This window comes from Bufo bufo, chromosome 9, assembly GCF_905171765.1.
Source record: "Bufo bufo chromosome 9, aBufBuf1.1, whole genome shotgun sequence".
NCBI classification, from domain to species: Eukaryota; Metazoa; Chordata; class Amphibia; order Anura; family Bufonidae; genus Bufo; species Bufo bufo.
Genome location: NC_053397.1, coordinates 223052615 through 223074251, shown reverse-complemented (window position 1 = coordinate 223074251; position 21637 = coordinate 223052615). Strand labels below are relative to the sequence as shown.

Below are 21637 nucleotides of genomic sequence, written 5' to 3'. Positions count from 1 at the left end.
AGTATATGTTAATAGGGTCAGTCACCCCATTCCCTAGCAGCATCTCTGTTGGCCTGGTGTGTGCCTGGACATATAAGGATAAGAATTTGTAATGGAATATTAAAATATATATATATATAGATTTATTAGGGTTACCCTTTAGCTGGACCTCTATGACTTGAGTGATTGGCCTCACAGTTTTAGTAGTGTGACATCTATGTGTCCTGTGACCTGCTATATATGTAATAATGGACATGGAAATTAATTGTTTCAACATTTCTTTATTAATCAGCATAAATAAGATCATTTACTGTAAACCTCTCTTTTAGCATCTAAACAGCATTCTCCATTTGTACAAATCTGCATTAACTGAATCATAAAAAAGAAAATCATATCAGAAAAAATAAATTAGAACATTTCCATATTAATAGTCCCATTGGGAACTGCACGTGGAGGCAGCACATGGAGTAAGAAGGCACGGGCGTGATTACTTACTCACTGTAAACATCATACACAGTTTTTACCTTCTCTCTGACACATAGAGATGCTGCATCAATAAGCAGCACTTGTCCTTCTATACAGAATTCATTTGCCCTTTCAGAGTCCCTGTTCACATTGGGAAGGTCTTCAGTGCACGTTTCTTATATAAATACACCTGAAAGTCCTGACTCACGGCATTATTAGCAGTCCTTGTGTTCGCTTTGTAAACCTCATCAGGAATAAGTCCTCATTTTAAGTGTCCCATGGGTCATATGTAAACAGTAAAATTACTTTCTTTTCGGATGCTTCCTCTGCTCTTGTGGCCACCTCAGTGGTTTACTTGATAAGATCCTCTCTGTAACGATAATAAGTAAGATTTAGCAGTGATTTGCCGTCTCATCATTAATAGGCCCTATGAAATAATGTTTTCCCTGATAGGCAGAAGTATGGATGAAGAACAGAGCATCATGAGCCACTGGTGGAAGAGACAGTAGATTTATATCTCCTGTAAGCTCCAGTAGACATGATCGCTAAGCTGGAATCACTGATCATAGCTGCACCCTAATGGAGCAGACATAAAAACTAACAGCACCTGTAGGGATTGGTTTGCAGTTGTTTTAGCACCTTCGGGGAGTGGTGTGCAGTATTTTTTAGCACCTCTAGGGAGTGGCCTGCAGTATTTTTTAGCACCTCTAGGGAGTGGCCTGCAGTATTTTTTAGCACCTCTAGGGAGTGGCCTGCAGTATTTTCAGCACCTCTAGGGAGTGGCCTGCAGTATTTTTTAGCACCTCTAGGGAGTGGCCTGCAGTATTTTTAGCACCTCTAGGGAGTGGCCTGCAGTATTTTTTAGCACCTCTAGGGAGTGGCCTGCAGTATTTTTTTTAGCACCTCTAGGGAGTGGCCTGCAGTATTTTTTTTTAGCACCTCTAGGGAGTGGCCTGCAGTATTTTTTAGCACTTCTAGGGAGTGGCTTGCAGTATTTTCAGCACCTCTAGGGAGTGGCTTGCAGTATTTTCAGCACCTCTAGGGAGTGGCTTGCAGTATTTTCAGCACCTCTAGGGAGTGGCTTGCAGTATTTTCAGCACCTCTAGGGAGTGGCTTGCAGTATTTTCAGCACCTCTAGGGAGTGGCTTGCAGTATTTTTAGCACTCCTAGGGAGTGGCTTGCAGTTTTTTCAACATGAGAATGAATATGGGAAACTGAGGTGTTTTTAATTGGTGTTTTTGGTGGTGTAAATGTTGCTTATGTTCTAGCAATTGATGAGTCTCTCTTACCTTGGAAGTTGGCATTTTCACCCCAACACTTCGGACCCTCACACCAGACTCGGGTAGATCATATGCAGTAGCCTGAATGCTAGCACCGGCTCCCTGAAAACACAACCCAAGTCTGATGGCCTAGGAGACAGAAAATCAAGCTGTGAAACAGCTAAAAGCTGCCCATATAAAACATACTTCTCTATCTGGAGAGTTGTAATCCAAAGTTATAATGACCTTCAACTTGTGGGCCCTGGGAAGTTACAAACAAATCGGGAACGGTTTGGCACTATATGTTTATTGCATGTTATCTTCTAGACCATGTATGGCACCATTATCTATGGACGGGACAGTACTACTTTTTGGGGCACTGCTCTTTGTTCACTATATAACAGGAACTGTGCATTTCTTTTATTTTGGCAGTATATGGTGATGTCTTATAACCACTGCAAAGTATGGCAGTATCACATGGGCAATATATAATTATGTTATTTTTCTTACTTGACATCAATGTTATGTGTTCACTGTGTATTGCTATATGTTGGTAACACTATATGGCAGTATTGTAAATGCTATCAGCATCCAAAACCAGTCTTAATCAAAGAAATATAAGTCACTGGGACATTCGAGTGCCACTGGTATCCAATGTGCGATGTATCCAGAAGATCATTGTGGAAGACACAATGCTAATGTGAACATAGCCGTAGACAGCCGCTGTGTATCCTACAATATATACGATTCAACCTTTGATAATATATTCCTATCAGCATTTACACACCATGAAAATGAGTAATGGCACCAGCAGGACTGCCACACTGGTCATCACAATCAAAGCAATGGCAAAGGCAGGCAAGCCCAATTCTTCAGCATCAACTGCTGCAATACCACCCGTTGTCCCTAGAAGTAGAAGTAAGAGTCATGCTTGATGTAATAACTGCAATATACATTACATAAGGACATAAAACCAGATCTTTCATGTTTTCTTGGTAGAGGTCCTAAGCGACCAGGGTCTGCATGCAGTTTTGGAAGCTACAATTAGGAGTGGATCATTAAAGGAGAGAAAGTATACAGGACAGATACAGTACAAATAAATACAACAAGAAATGCTGAGGGCACCGTCTTCCTACCGGTATTGACACAGAATCAAAACCTGGCCTCCTCCGACTATCCAGGACAGCGGGGTGCACGGCTTAAACAGTTAAATCACAGGATGCAAGGTAAAAAGATCAGCCGCACTCACCGTCCGTCTTCATATCTTTATTGCAGACTACATATAGGGGGCAGACTCACATGGAGAATCGATTCTCCATGTGAGTCTGCCCCCTATATGTACTCTGCAATAAAGATATGAAGACGGACGGTGAGTGCGGCTGATCTTTTTACCTTGCATCCTCAGATACAGTACAACTTCTCATTTTGTATAATTCACTCTTGATTTTGGCTGCATGCAGAAACCTGACCATGTGGCCATACCCTTAGATCCAGGAACATGAGGCTCCTTTCCCTTTCCCATGGCCAGTGGCTACTTTTTTGGATGGATATACAAAAGAAATATATATAAAAAAGATATGAAATGAAATAAAACAAGCAACTTATAAATAATTATAGAGTGCCGTGGTCTTTTGATAAAAACCTTTCCCAGAACCACCACCCAACCTTCTTACACTCAACCACATGATCCAGAGATCAACCAAATTCTGCTGCATAACACTTCCATACTGAATATCAGTCATTCTCCCCTCTATCCTCTATCACACATTTCTGAGCTGTCATGAACTATCCATCTGATCTTACTGCTGGAAGGTGCAATGATGAGAGTAGAGATATGCATATCCTGCATAGATGGACCTCTGACCCTCAGAAAGCCTTGAAAAATCTCATACATTACTCATGGCCTCCCTGTATATTCCAAAACTCCAAACACTGATCATGGGTACATTGTGGTACTGATTGCTACAGTGATGACAGGAGGAGATACATTGTGATTAGAGATGAGCGAATTTCATGTTGTTAAAAGCAGAATTGCGCTATGGATTCCGTTACCACGGACCATAACGCAATTCTATGACGAAATTCATAACGGAATGTCTTTAGAGGCATTCCGTTATTCATTCCGTCATAATAGAAGTCTATGGGCTGCAAAACAGATCCGTCCCGTTTCCGTTATGCAGGGGGAGTTTCCGTTATGCAGGCCATAGACTTCTATTATGACGGAATGAATAACGGAATGCCTCTAAAGACATTCCATTATGAATTTCGTCATAGAATTGCGTTATGGTCCGTGGTAACGGAATCCATAGCGCAATTCTGCTTTTAACACCAAACGAAGCGGGATCGAATTTCATAACATGAAATTCGCTCATCTCTAATTGCAAGGGTCCATTCACACGTCCGTAATTTGGGTCAGCATTCGTTCCGCAATTTGCAGACCTATTCACTTTCAATGGGGCTGGAACGGATGTGAATCCGCATTTCCGGGATCCGCATCTGTTTTTTCGGGATCCGTTTTTTCGGGATCCGCAATTCCGTTCCTGAAAAAAATAGAACATGTCCTATTCTTGTCCGTAATTGCGGACCAGAAAAGGCATTTTCTATTATAGTGTCTGTGATGTGCGGTCCGCAAATTGCGGATCGCACATTGCAGGTGTCCGTGTTTTGCGGATCTGCAAAACACTTACGGACGTGTGAATGGACACTTATACTGATTGTTACAGTGACAACAGGTGAGAATGCATTGCATAGAGATTCTTACAGTGACCACAGAAGTAGATTCATTGTGATGTCATTTTTGCAGTGAGAATTTTCTAACTTTTTATTAAAAAGATGCTTTCTCCAGATATCGTTATCTATAGCTGTGACTGCTCAGAGTCTCTGCAATAACTGAAAATCTGTGAGGCATCAAAGTCTGACAGTTTTTTGTCTTAATTAGGGCTGATATTAAACAAAACTGTGGCTGAGCATATGATTAAGGCAGGGGGCTCACCCTGAACACTGATCAGGTCCCTCTAGAAGCAGTGACAGGATTGTGGGCTGAGGGACAGAATGCAGAGCTCCTGAGTGCGGGAGAACTTCATAGCAGCCAGTATATATCCCTTTAGCAGCTGAACTCTCTAAAATCTCAAAAAACTCCTCTCCAAGATTGTGTAGGGATACATCCTGTGTCTTGTAAACACACAAGTCGTAGGCATTGGTATGTACATTTATGCTCTACATATAATACATATAACTATAAGATGCAAATCTATAAGGTACCTGACATGTTGGTTGATCCAGGCTCGGTGCTACCTCCTGTTGTACTCCTGGTATCTGACATAATGGTGGCTTCAGTTGTAGCTTCAGAAGGTGTGATAGTGCTTGTAGTAGTGACCAAAGGTGTAATGGTGACGACAGATGTTGTAGTGGCACTTGGTGTAGTGTTGACCAAAGGTGTTGTGACCACAGCTGCTGTGGTGGCACTAGTAGTAGTGACCACGGGTATTGTGGTGGCACCTGGTGTAGGGGTGTCTGCAGGTGTGGTGCTGACCAAAGTTGTTGTGGTGGCACTTGGTGAAGTTGTGACCATATTTGCAGTGGTGTCCACAGGTGTTGGCGTGGTGACTATAGTTGTTGAGGTAGCACCTGGGGTAGTGGTGACCACAGATGTAGAGGTGACCAAAGTATTTGTGGTGGCACCTTCTGTAGTGGTGACCAGAGGTACAGTGGTGACAAAAGTACTTGTGGTGGCATCTGGTGTTGTGGTGACCACAGGTGTAGTGGTCACCAATGGTGTTGTGGTGGCACCCGCTGTAGAGGTGAAAACAGGTGTAGTGGTGATCAAAGTACTTGCGGTGGCATCTGCTGTAGTGGTGACCAGAGGTTCAGTGGTGACCAAAGTACTTGTGGTGGCATCTGGTGTGGTGGTAACCACAGGTGTAGTGGTGACCACAGATGTAGAGGTGACCAAAGTATTTGTGGTGGCACCTTCTGTAGTGGTGACCAGAGGTACAGTGGTGACAAAAGTACTTGTGGTGGCATCTGGTGTTGTGGTGACCACAGGTGTAGTGGTCACCAATGGTGTTGTGGTGGCACCCGCTGAAGAGGTGAAAACAGGTGTAGTGGTGATCAAAGTACTTGCGGTGGCATCTGCTGTAGTGGTGACCAGAGGTTCAGTAGTGACCAAAGTACTTGTGGTGGCATCTGGTGTGGTGGTAACCACAGGTGTAGTGGTGACCAAAATAGTGGTGGCACCTGCTGTAGGGGTGGCCACAGGTGTAGTGGTCATCAATGATGTTGTGGTGGTACTTGGTGTAGTGGTGACCATAGGTGTAGTGGTCACCAATGGTGTTGTGGTGGCACCTGCTGTAGTGGTGACAACAGGTGTAGTGGTGACCAAAGTATTTGTGGTGGCACCTTCTGTAGTGGTGACCAGAGGTACAGTGGTGACCAAAGTACTTGTTGTGGCATCTGGTGTTGTGGGAACCACAGGTGTAGTGGTGAACAAAATAGTTGTGGTGGCACCTGGTGTAGTGGTGACCATAGGTGTAGTGGTCACCAATGGTGTTGTGGTGGCACCTGCTGTAGTGATGACAACAGGTGTAGTGGTGACCAAAGTATTTGTGGTGGCACCTTCTGTAGTGGTGACCAGAGGTACAGTGGTGACCAAAGTACTTGTGGTGGCATCTGGTGTAGTGGTGACCACAGGTGTAGTGGTCACCAATGGTGTTGTGGTGGCACCTGCTGTAGTGGTGACAACAGGTGTAGTGGTGATTAAAGTACTTGTGGTGGCATCTGCTGTAGTGGTGACCAGAGGTACAGTGGTGACCAAAGAACTTGTAGTGGCATCTGGTGTGGTGGTAACCACAGGTGTAGTGGTGACCAAAATAGTGGTGGCATCTGCTGTAGGTGTGGTCACAGGTGTAGTGGTCATAAATGGTGTTGTGGTGGTACTTGGTGTAGTGGTGACCATAGGTGTGGTCACCAATGGTGTTGTGGTGGCACCTGCTGTACTGGTGACAACAGGTGTAGTGGTGACCAAAATAGTTGTGGTGGCACCTGGTGTAGTGGTGACCATAGGTGTAGTGGTCACCAATGGTGTTGTGGTGGCACCTGCTGTAGTGGTGACAACAGGTGTAGTGGTGACCAAAGTATTTGTGGTGGCACCTTCTGTAGTGGTGACCAGAGGTACAGTGGTGACAAAAGTACTTGTTGTGGCATCTGGTGTAGTGGTGACCACAGGTGTAGTGGTCACCAATGGTGTTGTGGTGGCACCTGCTGTAGTGGTGACAACAGGTGTAGTGGTGATCAAAGTACTTGTGGTGGCATCTGCTGTAGTGGTGACCAGAGGTACAGTGGTGACCAAAGTACTTGTTGTGGCATCTGGTGTGGTGGTAACCACAGGTGTAGTGGTGACCAAAATTGTGGTGGCACCTGCTGTAGGGGTGGCCACAGGTGCAGTGGTCATAAATGGTGTTGTGGTGGTACTTGGTGTAGTGGTGACCTCAGGTGTTGTAGTAACACTCGGTGTAGTTTTTACTTCATTTGTTGTGGGGGTAACTTCAGATGTTGCAGTGGTAACTACAGGTGTTGTGGTGGCACTTGGGGTAGTGGTGGCTTCAGGAATAGTAATGCTTGGAGTGGTAGGAACTTCAGATGTTGTTGTGACAGATGTCATAGACTGAGAGGGCTGAGTGGTTGTTGGTGGAAAAAATAGAGTTGTACCTATAAAATATAAAACAGTTATCTTAAGGGTACAGGGTGCCTAAAACCATAGCACAGCCTAAAATTCTGATAAGGCAATTTTCAGTCTTGAAAATCATAATTAAGTCCAATATTCTGTGCTGATTCATTTTTTATATATCTTTTTGTTTCCAGAAAATAATTTATCTGATATAAATCTCCAAATCTTCTGTATAGACATATTGTGAAATAATGAAGTACTATCTGCTTGCACCCACCATTAGAGGAGCTCAGAAGCCTATAGATACTGTTGTACACTTAACTCTATGATACTTCAGTATGCAGTAAGTTCCTGAGCTTCCCATAACGATGGCTGTATATATTTCTGCATATCGTAGTCTCATGAACTCCCTCTAGTGGTGGCTGCATATATCTGTATGTATAAATCTCCTGAGCTTCCCATAACGATGGCTGTATACATCTGTATACATCTATATGTAGTAATCTCCTTAACTCCCTCTAGGGGTGGATGTATATATCTGTATGTAGTAACCTCCTGAGCTCCCTCTAGTGGAGGCTATGTATATCTGTATGTATTAATCTCCTGAGCTCCATCTAGTGGTGGCTGTTTATATCTGTATGTAAAAAATCTCCTGAGCTCCCTCTAGTGGTGGCTGTATATATCTGAATGTAGTAACCTCCTGAGCTCCCTCTAGTGGTGGCTGTATATATCTGTATGTAGTAATCTCCTGAGCTCCCTCTAGTGGTGGCTGTATATATCTGTATGTAGTAATCTCCTGAGCTCCCTCTAGTGGTGGCTGTATATATCTGTATGTAGTAATCTCCTGAGCTTCCTCTAGTGGTGGCTGTATATATCTGTATGTAGTAATCTCCTGAGCTCCCTCTAGTGGTGGCTGTATGTATCTGTATGTAGTAATCGCCTGAGCTCCCTCTAATGGTGGCTGTATATATCTGTATGTAGTAAGCTTCTGAGCTCCCTCTAATGGTGGCTGTGTGTATCTGTATGCAGCAATCTCCTGAGCTCCTTTGGTGGTGGCTGTATATATCTATATGGAGAAATCTCCTGAGCTCCCTCTAGTGGTGGCTGTATATATCTGTATGCAGTAATCTCCTGAGCTCCCTCTAGTGGTGGCTGTATATATCTGTATGTAGTAATCTCCTGAGCTCCCTCTAGTGGTGGCTGTATATATCTGTATGTAGTAATCTCCTGAGCTCCCCCTAGTGGTGGCTGTATACATCTGTATGTAGTAATCTCCTGAGCTCCCTCTAGTGGTGGCTGTATATATCTGTATGTTGTAATTTTCCTACTGGTGGCTTAAATCAGAAGTAATGTTATCAATACCTATAGAATATTTGGAGCTCTGTTTCAGTAAAGGTGAGCTCCAGCCAAGAAAAGATACAATATGAAATAAACAATAAAATCAATACATTACAAATCATTCTTGTCTAATGTATATGAATGTGTTGAACCAAATCCATTTTTTACCATTAAAGGTAATGCTGAAAGGATCCACTGTCAGGTTTCCGAGCATGCCAGTCCTCCTTACTTCATCAAACAAGGCTTGTATATCTGTAATGTTCACCACAGTGCCATTGGGAAAGATGATTTCTAAGACAACGTTCACCGATCCAGGTCTGATAAACATAAGAAAAGACTTAATATATGGAAAATCAGAGAGTCCATTATACACAGATTTATGAGTTTATATCAGCTGCCACCACCCTGCAGTTATCATATGGGGCGAGCAATCCTATAGTGTTGAAGGATTCCTCTACTTCAAACAATCCACTTTTCATTGAGCAGGTTCCCCCGAGGGAGGGGTTGTTGCAGGATCCACCTACAATCTGTTTGCATTACTGGGGGCTAATTTCTTGATCAGGGCTCCCTTCCCACAGAGCTGCACAACCCAAAGCTATTATAAAGGGAAAATCAGAAGATAATTACATCATAGAGTGTAATCACCACCAATGTCCATCTTTGTAAAATGCCCATGTTTTCCTCAGACTATAACATGTCACACATGTCAATGGTTTTACTCACCTGAATGAGATCACAGAGACATTCAAATTCCCAAACTTTTGCTGTAAGATATTTTGGATCTGCGGGGAGACGAAATAACGAGAAATAAGACCAATGTACATATAGATCCTGACATCTGTCATTACAACAAGACTGCTGGAGCGGAATTAGGCTTCTGTGCTTAAAGAGGTCGTCCAATTACAAACACTTACGTTTTATCCAGAGGTTAGAGGATAAGTGTCTGATTGGTGGGGTTCTTACCACTTGGCCCAGTTGATCTCAAAACCAGGGGCCCTGTTTTCACCCTTTTAAAAGGAGCAGCAGCCACACATGTGTGCTTGCACTCTATTCAACTCTATGGAACTGATGGAGATAGTCTAACGGTTGTACTCGGCGACCTCCGGTAGTCCCATAAAGTTTAATGAAGCACAAGGGAAAATGTGTGACTGCCACTTTATTCAAATAGGGGAAAACATGATCCACGGGGCTCCAGCGGTCAGACCATCATTGGTCACTGTGATAGTTAGATCCCTTCCAGTAATAGGGGATAAGTGTATGTAATGGCACAACATCATAAAGAAAAATGTATCATGACAATATGACATATGATATAAAGACACTCCAACAATCAAGAGAAAGGAGGGGCCAATTTAGCATTGTGACCCTGTCAGGGATTATTCCCCGCACAATGATGCTGACCGACCCTTTGTAATAATAAGATAAATAAAAATTGATATGTAACCTCTGTAAATTATCAGTATAATTTCTAGACTATTTGTACACCATTAATCTTCTATCTTGTCAGGTACATTGCTTTGGGGCAATTGTTTTATTATTGCATTTTACTCACTCTGAGCTATAAATATATATTTTTCAATCAGTGTTTATTAAAGATTTTGGAGCTTTTTTCTTTGTGCGGCCTTGAGATTCTCTAGTAGCAGGCTCTGAATTTTTACTTTGTCCCATCAGGCTTCTCAGCTGATGACTCCTTATCTCTGGTCTCTGACCTCCTAAACACTCATTATAACTCAATTCTTATCTTACTGATAAGCATGTGGCTTAACTAAGTGTTTATGAAATTTTAGTAATTTAGATATAAGGTTTATTAGATGACCAGCACAATGTGAAAGTACAATTCACAAAGCTAGATAGTTAACCCTTTGTAAAAAAAATAATTTTAGCCCAACATGAGTAAAATTATATCACAAAAAAAAATTGTCCTCGAAGGGGTATACTGTATAGCATTTCAGAATATGATTGTTACTTACAGCTAGCTCTATTTTGCTCTGTAGCTTCTGGAATTCCTCTGAGCTGCTGTTAGTGAGATTACTGCTAAATTCCATGTCAGGTAGTGTAAAAGTCATATTTGCTTTTAGAGTCCCTGATATTGGCTGAGGCTCTAGGGTAGTTGTAGATGTAGAGGTTGTTAGTTCTGTTGTAAGTTCTGTACTTAAAATTGTCTCTGTTGTTAAAAACTGTGTGGTAGTTGAAGCTTGTGAAGTTGTAGTTTCTATTGCTGGAGCCTGTGAAGGTGTTGTATCTTCTGTGGTTGTTGGGGCCTGTGATGTTGTTGTAGATGCTGTGGTTGTTTCAGCCTGTGAAGTTATTGTAGATTCTCTAATTGTTGTAGTCTGTGAAATTATTGTAGATTCTATGGGTGTTTCAGCCTGTGAAGTTGCTGTCTCTTTTGTGGTAGTTAGAGACTGTGAAGTTGTTGTGTCTTCTGTGGTTGTTGGTGACTGTGAAGTTGTAGTAGATTCTGTGGTTGTTGGAGCCTGTGAGGTTGTTGTAGATTCTCCAATTGTTGTAGTCTGTGCAATTATTGTAGATTCTATGGGTGTTTTAGCCTGAGAACTTGCTGTCGATTCTGTGGTTGTTGGAGACTGTGCAGTTGTTGTAGATTCTGTAGTTCTTATAGCTTGTAAAGTTGTGGTAGATTCTGTGGTTGTTGGAACCTGTAAAGTTGTAGCATTAGTGCTTATTGAAGTCTGTAAAGGTGTTGCAGCTTGTGTGGTTGTTTCAGCCTGTGAAGTTGTTGAAGATTCTGTCATTGTTGTAGTCTGTGAAGTTATTGAAGATTCTATAGGTGTTTCAGCCTGGGAAGATGTTGTAGCTTCTGTGGTTGTTGGAGACTGTGAAGCTGTTGTAGCTTGTATGGTAGTTGGAGACAGTGAAGTTATTGTAAATTCTATCGGTGTTTCAGCCTGTGAAGTTGCTGTTGCTTCTGAGGTTGTTGGAGACTGTGACATTGTAGTTGATTCTGTGTTTGTTGTAGCCTGTGAAATTGATGTAAGTTCTGTGGTGGCTGGAGCCTGTGAAGTTATAATAGATTCTGTGGTTTTAGCCAGTAAAGGTGTTGTAGCTTCTGTGGTTGTTGAAGCTTGTGAATTTGTTGTAGGTTCTGTGGTTGTCATTATCTTTGTCATTGTTGTAGGCTGTGAAGTTGTTTTTGGTTCTGTGGTTGTCATTGTCTCTGTTGTAGAAGACTGTGTGGTAATTGAAGCTTGTGGAGTTGTAAGTTCTGTTGTTGTAGCTTCTGAGGTTGTTGCAGCCTGTGATGTTGTAGATTCCATGGTTGTTTCAGCCTGTGAAGTTGTTGTAGGTGTGGTGGTAAACAAAGTAGTTGTGGTGGCACCTGGTGTAGTGGTAACCACAGGTGTAGTTGTCACCAATGGTGTTGTGGTGGCACCTGCTGTAGTGGTGACAACAGGTGTAGTGGTGACCAAAGTATTTGTGGTGGCACCTGCTGTAGTGGTGACCAGAGGTACAGTGGTGACCAAAGAACTTGTGGTGGCATCTGGTGTGGTGGGAAACACAGGTGTAGTGGTTACCAAAATAGTTGTGGTGGCACCTGCTGTAGGGGTGGCCACAGGTGTAGTGGTTATCAATGGTGTTGTGGTGGTACTTGGTGTAGTGGTGACCTCAGGTGTTGTAGCGACACTTGGTGTAGTTTCAAATCCAGGAGTTGTGATGTTATTTGGTGTGGTTGTATCTTCAAATGTTGTAGTAGTGACTTCATTTGTCGTGGGGGTAACTTCAGATGTTGCAGTGGTAACTCCAGGTGTTGTGGTGGCACTTGGGGTAGTGGTGGCTTCAGGAATGGTAATGCTTGGAGTGGTAGGAACTTCAGATGTTGTTACGACAGATGTCATAGACTGAGAGGGCTGAGTGGTTGTTGGTAGAAAAAGAGGTGTACCTATAAAATATAAAACAGTTGTCTTAAGACTCTTAAGGGTACAGGGTGCCTAAAACCATAGCATGGCCTACAATTCTGATAAGGCAACTTTCAGTCTTGAAAATCACAATTAAGTCCAATATTCTGTGCTGATTCATTATTAACCCCTTAGTGACCAAGCCTGTTTGGGCCTTTATGACCAAGCGTTTTTTCTTCCTTTTCTTATGGTCTCGTTCCAAGAGCTATAACTTTTTTATTTTTTCATCTATATAGCTTTATGAGGGCTTGTTTTTTACGGGACAAGTTTTAGTTTTTAATGGCGCCATTTTGGGGTACACATAACTTTCTGATTAACTTTTATTAACTCTTTCTGGGAGGGAGATGGGGAAAAATAGCAATACTGCCACTGCGTTTTTACATTATACATTTTTTGGCGTTCATTTTTCGGTACAAATAACATAATATCTTTATTCTCTGGGTCAGTACGATTACAGTGATACTAAATACTTATAATTTTGTTTACATTTTACTACTTTTTTTGCAATAAAACACCTTTTATTAACCCAAAAAATTATTTTGCATTGCCATTTCACAAGACCCATAACTTTTTTTAATTTTTTTATATGGAATTGTGTGAGGGCTTGATTTTTGAAAGACAACTTGTATTTTTCATGGGTATGATTTTGGAGTAAATGCCGCTTTTTGATCGCTTGTTATTACGTTTTTTTTTCGGTGGAAACTAAGAATAAATTCGAAATTCTGTCTTTTTTTATTTTTTATTTTTTACGGCGTTCACCATAGGGGATAATTTATGTAATATTTATGTAGTCCCGGTCGTTACGGACGCGGCAATACCAAACATATGGGGGATATTTTCTTTTTGCAATTTTTTTCATTGAAAAGCGTATTTTCAATGGAAAAAAAGGCATATTTTTTTATTTTATGGAATTTTTTTTATTTAATAAATGTGTATTTTTTTTCTATTTTTTTTACTACTTAATAGTCCCACAAGGGGACTATAATATACAGTATTTTGATTGCTTTTAAAATGTAATGCATTATCTCTATAATGCATTGCATTTCAATAGCAATGCTATTCGAACATTGACCAGCAGGCTGCGCCAGAGAGGCACAGCCTGCTGGAAGTAACTGAAGACAGGCTCGGGCCCTCATCGGAAGCAAGGTAAGCTTCCCAGCACATCAGCACCCCGCGATCGCATTTTCGGGGTGCTGATGGGAGACAGAAGGAGTCCGCTCCCTCTGTCACCACTTTACATGCAGCAGGCGCCATTGCGCCCGGCATGTAAAGGGTTAAACAGCCCGGATCGGCACTCCTGCCGTTCCGGGCTGTTAGAGCAGGGACCCGGCTCTCATGTGAGAGCCAGGTCCGCGCTCCCCGCTGCACGGGGGAGCCGCGCGGCGCTTAAACTGTTTTTACGGCGGCCCAGCCTAAGGCCCCTTAGTGACCGCCGTAAAAACACGTATGGGTGGTCACTAAGGGGTTAATATATCTTTTTGTTTCCAGAAAATCATTTATCTGATACAAATCTCCAAATGTTCTGTATAGACATATTGTAAAATAATGAAGTACTATCTGCTTGCACCCACCATTAGAGGAGCTCAGAAGCCTATAGATACTGTTGTGCACTCAACTCTATAATACTTCAGTATGCAGTAAGTTCCTGAGCTTCCCATAACAATGGCTGTATATATTTCTGCATATCGTAGTCTCATGAACTCCCTCTAGTGGTGGCTGCATATATCTGTATGTATAAATCTCCTGAGCTTCCCATAACGATGGCTGTATACATCTGTATACATCTATATGTAGTAATCTCCTGAGCTCCCTCTAGTGGTGGCTGTATATCTGTATGCAGTAATCTCCTGAGCTCCCTCTAGTGGTGTCTGTATATATCTGTATGCAGTAATCTCCTGAGCTCCCTCTAGTGGTGTCTGTATATATCTGTATGTAGTAATCTCCTGAGCTCCCTCTAGTGGAGGCTGTATGTATATATATCTGTATGTAGTAATCTCCTGAGCTCTCTCTAGTGGAGGCTGTATATATCTGTATGTAGTAACCTCCTGAGCTCCCTCTAGTGGAGGCTGTATATATCTGTATGTATTAATCTCCTGAGCTCATCTAGTGTTGGCTGTATATATCTGTATGCAGTAATCTCCTGAGCTCCCCCTAGTGGAGGCATCATATATCCGTATGTAGTAATCTCCCGAGCTCTCTCTAGTGGAGGCTGTATATATCTGTATGTAGTAACATCCTGAGCTCCCTCTAGTGGTGGCTGTATATATCTGTATATAAAAAAAATCTCCTGAGCTCCCTCTTGTGGTGGCTGCATATATCTGTATGTAGTAATCTCCTGAGCTCCCTCTAGTGGTGGCTTTATATATCTGTATATAGTAATCTCCTGAGCTCCCTCTAGTGGTGGCTGTATATATCTGTATGTAGTAATCTCTCTACTGGTGGCTTGAAGCAGAAATAATGCTATCAATACCTATAGGATATTTGGAGCTCTCTTTCAATAAAGGTGAGCTCCAGCCAAGAAAAGATACAATATGAAATAAATAATAAAATCAATACAAAACAAATCATTCTTGTCAAATGCATATGAATGAGTTGGATCAAATAAATTTTTACCATTAAAGGTAATGCTGAAAGGATCCACTGTCAGGTTTCCGAGCATGCCAGTCCTCCTTACTTCATCAAACAAGGCTTGTATATCTGTAATGTTCACCACAGTGCCATTGGGAAAGATGATTTCTAAGACGACGTTCACCGATCCAGGTCTGATAAACATAAGAAAAGACTTAATATATGGAAAATCAGAGAGTCCATTATACACAGATTTATGAGTTTATATCAGCTGCCACCACCCTGCAGTTATCATATGGGGCGAGCAATCCTATAGTGTTGAAGGATTCCTCTACTTCAAACAATCCACTTTTCATTGAGCAGGTTCCCCCGAGGGAGGGGTTGTTGCAGGATCCACCTACAATCTGTTTGCATTACTGAGGGCTAATTTCTTGATCAGGGCTCCCTTCCCACAGAGCTGCACAACCCAAAGCTATTATAAAGGGAAAATCTGAAGATAATTACATCATAGAGTGTAATCACCACCAATGTCCATCTTTGTAAAATGCCCATGTTTTCCTCAGACTATAACATGTCACACATGTCAATGGTTTTACTCACCTGAATGAGATCACAGAGACATTCAAATTCCCAAACTTTTGCTGTAAGATATTCTGGATCTGCGGGGAGATAAAATAACGAGAAATAAAACCAATGTACATATAGATCCTGACATCTGTCATTACAACAAGACTGCTGGAGCGGAATTAGGCTTCTGTGCTTAAAGAGGTCGTCCAATTACAAACACTTACGTTTTATCCAGAGGTTAGAGGATAAGTGTCTGATTGGTGGGGTTCTTACCACGTGGCCCAGTCAATCTCAAGAACAGGGACCCTGTTTTCACCCATTTGAATGGATTAGCAGCCACACATGTGTGCTTGCACTCTATTCAACTCTATGGAACTGATGGAGATAGTCTAACGGTTGTACTCGGAGACCTCCGGTAGTCCCATAAAGTTTAATGAAGCACAAGGGAAAATGTGTGACTGCCACTTTATTCAAATAGGGGAAAACATGATCCACGGGGCTCCAGCGGTCAGACCACCATTGGTCACTGTGATAGTTAGATCCCTTCCAGTAATAGGGGATAAGTGTATGTAATGGCACAACATCATAAAGAAAAATGTATCATGACAATATGACATATGATATAAAGACACTCCAACAATCAAGAGAAAAAAGGGGCCAATTTAGCATTGTGACCCTGTCAGGGATTATTCCCCGCACAATGAGGCTGACCGACCCTTTGTAATAATAAGATAAATAAAAATTGATATGTAACCTCTGTAAATTATCGGTATAATTTCTAGACTATTTGTACACCATTAATCTTCTATCTTGTCAGGTACATTGCTTTGGGGCAATTGTTTTATTATTGCATTTTACTCACTTTGAGCTATAAATATATATTTTTCAATCAGTGTTTATTAAACATTTTGGAGCTTTTTTCTTTGTGCGGCCTTGAGATTCTCTAGTAGCAGGCTCTGAATTGTTACTTTGTCCCATCAGGCTTCTCAGCTGATGACTCCTTATCTCTGGTCTCTGACCTCTAAAAACACTCATTATAACTCAATTCATATCTTACTGATAAGCATGTGGCTTAACTAAGTGTTTATGAAATTTTAGTAATTTAGAGATAAGGTTAATTAGATGACCAGCACAATGTGAAAGTACAATTCACAAAGCTAGATAGTTAACCCTTTGTGACAAAATTAATTTTAGCCCAACATGAGTAAAATTATATCACAAAAAAAAATTGTCCTCGAAGGGGTATACTGTATAGCATTTCAGAATATGATTATGTTACTTACAGCTAGCTCTAATTCGCTCTGTAGTTTCTGGAATTCCTCTGAGCTGCTGTTAGTGAGATTACTGCTAAATTCCATGTCAGGTAGTGTAAAAGTCATATTTGCTTTTGGAGGCCCTGATATTGGCTGAGGCTCTAGGGTAGTTGTAGATGTAGAGGTTGTTAGTTCTGTTGTTTTTAGTTCTGTACTTATAATTGTCTCTGTTGGTGTTGAAAACTGTGTGGTAGTTGAAGCTTGTGAAGTTGTAGTTTCTATTGCTGGAGCCTGTGAAGGTGTTGTATCTTCTGTGGATGTTGGGGCCTGTGATGTTGTTGTAGATGCTGTGGTTGTTTGAGCCTGTGAAGTTATTGTAGATTCTATCATTGTTGTAGTCTGTGAAATTATTGTAGATTCTATGGGTGTTTCAGCCTGGGAAGTTGATGTCGATTCTGTGGTTGTTGCAGACTGTGAAGTTGTTATATCTTCTGTCGTTGTTGGAGACTGTGAAGTTATTGTAGATTCTGTGGTTGTTGGAACCTGTAAAGTTGTAGCATTAGTGGTTATTGAAGTCTGTGAAGGTGTTGAAGATTCTGTCATTGTTGTAGTCCGTGAAGTTATTGAAGATTCTATAGGTGTTTCAGCCTGGGAAGGTGTTGTAGCTTCTGTGGTTGTTGGAGACTGTGAAGCTGTTGTAGCTTGTATTGTAGTTGGAGCCAGTGAAGTTATTGTAAATTCTATCGTTGTTTCAGCCTGTGAAGTTGCTGTTGCTTCTGAGGTTGTTGGAGACTGTGACATTGTAGTTGATTCTGTGTTTGTTGTAGCCTGTGAAATTGTTGTAGGTTCTGTGGTGGCTGGAGCCTGTGAAGTTGTAATAGATTCTGTGGTTTTAGCCAGTAAAGGTGTTGTAGCTTCTGTGGTTGTTGAAGCTTGTAAATTTGTTGTAGGTTCTGTGGTTGTCATTATCTCTGTCATTGTTGTAGGCTGTGAAGTTGTTTTAGATTCTGTGGTTGTCATTGTCTCTGTTGTTGAAGACTGTGTTGTAGTTGAAGCTTGAGGAGTTGTAATTTCTGTTGTTGTAGCTTCTGAGGTTGTTGCAGACAGTGATGTTGTAGATTCAATGGTTGTTTCCGCCTGTGAAGTTGTAGGTGTGGTGGTGAACAAAGTAGTTGTGGTGGCAGCCGGTGTAGTGGTGAACACAGGTGTAGTTGTCACCATTGGTGTTGTGGTGGCACCTGCTGTAGTGGTGACCAGAGGTACAGTGGTGACCAAAGTACTTGTGGTGGCATCTGGTGCGGTGGAAATCAAAGGTGTAGTGGTGACCAAAATAGTTGTGGTGGCACCTGCTGTAGGGGTGGCCACAGGTGTAGTGGTCATCAATGGTGTTGTGGTGGTACTTGGTGTAGTGGTAACCTCAGGTGTTGTAGCGACACTAGGTGTAGTTTCAACTCCAGGAGTTGTGATGTTATTTGGTGTGGTTGTAACTTCAAATGTTGTAGTAGTGACTTCATTTGTTGTGGGGGTAACTTCAGATGTTGCAGTGGTAACTCCAGGTGTTGTGGTGGCACTTGGGGTAGTGGTGGCTTCAGGAATAGTAATGCTTGGAGTGGTAGGAACTTCAGATGTTGTTGTGACAGATGTCATAGACTGAGAGGGCTGAGTGGTTGTTGGTAGAAAAAATACAGTTGAACCTATAAAATATAAAACAGTTGTCTTAAGGGTACAGGGTGCCTAAAACCATAGCACAGCCTAAAATTCTGATAAGGCAATTTTCAGTCTAGAAAATCATAATTAAGTCCAATATTCTGTGCTGATTCATTATTAATATATCTTTTTGTTTCCAGAAAATCATTTATCTGATACAAATCTCCAAATCTTCTGTATAGACATATTGTAAAATAATGAAGTACTATCTGCTTGCACCTACCATTAGAGGAGCTCAGAAGCCTAAAGATACTGTTGTACACTTAACTCTATAATACTTCAGTATGCAGTAAGTTCCTGAGCTTCCCATAATAATGGCTGTATACATCTGTATACATCTATATGTAGTAATCTCCTGAGCTCCATCTAGTGGAGGCTGTTTATATCTGTATGCAGTAATCTCCTGAGCTCCATCTAGTGGAGGCTGTATATATCTGTAACAGTAATCTCCTGAGCTCCCTCTAGTGAAGGCTGCATATATCTGTATGTAGTAATGTCCTGAGCTCCCTCTAGTGGTGGCTGTATATATCTGTATGTAGTAATCTCCTGAGCTTCCCCTAGTGGAGGCTGTATATATCTGTATGCAGTAATCTCCTGAGCTCCATCTAGTGGAGGCTGTATATATCTGTAACAGTAATCTCCTGAGCTCCCTCTAGTGTTGGATGCATATATCTGTATGTAGTAATGACCTGAGCTCCCTCTAGTGGAGGCTGTAAATATCTGTATGTAAAAACCTCTTGAGCTCCCTCTAGGGGTGGCTGTATATATCTGTATGCAGTAATCTCCCGAGCTCCCCTAGTGGTGGCTCTATATATCTGTATGTAGTAATCTCCTGATATCTTTCTAGTGGTGGCTGTATATATATCTGTATGCAGTAATCTCCTGAGCTCCCTCTAGTGGAGGCTGTATATATCTGTATGTAGTAATCTCCTGAGCTCCCTCTAGTGGTGACTGTATATATGTGTATGCAGTAATCTCCTGAGCTCCCTCTAGTGGTGGCAGTATATATCTGTATGTAGTAATATCCTGAGCTCCCTCTAGTGGAGGCTGTATATATCTGTATGCAGTAATCTCCTGAGCTCCCTATAGTGTTGGATGCATATATCTGTATGTAGTAATCTCCTGATATCTTTCTAGTGGTGGCTGTATATATATCTGTATGCAGTAATCTCCTGAGCTCCCTCTAGTGGAGGCTGTATATATCTGTATGTAGTAATCTCCTGAGCTCCCTCTAGTGGTGACTGTATATATGTGTATGCAGTAATCTCCTGAGCTCCCTCTAGTGGTGGCAGTATATATCTGTATGTAGTAATCTCCTGAGCTCCCTCTAGTGGTGGCTGTATATATCTGTATGTAGTAATCTCCTGAGCTCCCTCTTGTGGTGGCTGCATATATCCGTATGTAGTAATCTCCTGAGCTCTCTCTAGTGGAGGCTGTATATATCTGTATGCAGTAATCTCCTGAGCTCCCTCTAGTGGTGGCTGTATATATCTGTATGAAGTAATCTCCTGAGCTCCCTCTAGTGGTGGCTGTATATATCTGTATGGAGTAATCTTCTGAGCTCCTTCTAGTGGTGGCTGTATATATCTGTATGAAGTAATCTCCTGAGCTCCCTCTAGTGGTGGTTGTATATATCTGTATGTAGTAATCTCTCTACTGGTGGCTTGAATCAGAAGTAATGTTATCAATACCTATAGAATATTTGGAGCTCTGTTTCAGTAAAGGTGAGCTCCAGCCAAGAAAAGATACAATAAGAAAAAAACAAAAAAATCAATACATTACAAATCATTCTTGTCTAATGTATATGAATGTCTTGAACCAAATCCATTTTTACCATTAAAGGTAATGCTGAAAGCATCCACTGTCAGGTTTCCGAGCATGCCAGTCCTCCTTACTTCATCAAACAAGGCTTGTATATCTGTAATGTTCACCACTGTGCCATTGGGAAAGATGATTTCTAAGACGGCGATCACCGATCCAGGTCTGATAAAGATAAGAAAAGACTTAATATATGGAAAATCAGAGAGTCCATTATACACAGATTCATGAGTTTATATCAGCTGCCACCACCCTGCAGTTATCATATGGGGCGAGCAATCCTATAGTGTTGAAGGATTCCTCTACTTCAAACAATCCACTTTTCATTGAGCAGGTTCCCCCGAGGGAGGGGTTGTTGCAGGATCCACCTACAATCTGTTTGCATTACTGGGGGCTAATTTCTTGATCAGGGCTCCCTTCCCACAGAGCTGCACAACCCAAAGCTATTATAAAGGGAAAATCAGAAGATAATTACATCATAGAGTGTAATCACCACCAATGTCCATCTTTGTAAAATGCCCATGTTTTCCTCAGACTATAACATGTCACACATGTCAATGGTTTTACTCACCTGAATGAGATTACAGAGACATTCAAATTCCCAAACTTTTGCTGTAGGATATTCTGGATCTGCGGGGAGACGAAATAACGTGAAATAAAACCAATGTACATATAGATCCTGACATCTGTCATTACAACAAGACTGCTGGAGCGGGATTAGGCTTCTGTGCTTAAAGAGGTCGTCCAATTACAAACACTTACGTTTTATCCAGAGGTTAGAGGATAAGTGTCTGATTGGTGGGGTTCTTACCACTTGGCCCAGTCAATCTCAAGAACAGGGGCCCTGTTTTCACCCATTTGAATGGATCAGCAGCCACACATGTGTGCTTGCACTCTATTCAACTCTATGGAACTGATGGAGATAGTCTAACGGTTGTACTCGGCGACCTCCGGTAGTCCCATAAAGTTTAATGAAGCACAAGGGAAAATGTGTGACTGCCACTTTATTCAAATAGGGGAAAACATGATCCACGGGACCCCAGCGGTCAGACCATCATTGGTCACTGTGATAGTTAGATCCCTTCCAGTAATAGGAGATAAGTA

At 41.8% G+C, this 21637-nt stretch overlaps 1 protein-coding gene across 1 annotated transcript in view; it reads right to left on the bottom strand.

The window, feature by feature from the left end:
* Positions 1–251: 251 nt before the first annotated feature.
* The window catches only part of LOC120979871 (mucin-3A-like), a 33626-nt gene continuing 12240 nt past the window's right edge, over positions 252–21637 (bottom strand). The window contains exons 5-16 of the mRNA XM_040408830.1: positions 21105–21163; positions 20550–20698; positions 17039–18702; positions 15789–15847; positions 15234–15382; positions 12395–12604; positions 5673–5765; positions 5195–5384; positions 4965–5161; positions 2491–2609; positions 1734–1853; positions 252–814 (exon numbers count right to left, since the gene is read on the bottom strand). Coding sequence (XP_040264764.1) covers positions 788–814; positions 1734–1853; positions 2491–2609; positions 4965–5161; positions 5195–5384; positions 5673–5765; positions 12395–12604; positions 15234–15382; positions 15789–15847; positions 17039–18702; positions 20550–20698; positions 21105–21163 — 3036 coding nt within the window. The 3' untranslated portion in view covers positions 252–787. The remainder of the gene's footprint in view (positions 815–1733; positions 1854–2490; positions 2610–4964; positions 5162–5194; positions 5385–5672; positions 5766–12394; positions 12605–15233; positions 15383–15788; positions 15848–17038; positions 18703–20549; positions 20699–21104; positions 21164–21637) is intronic.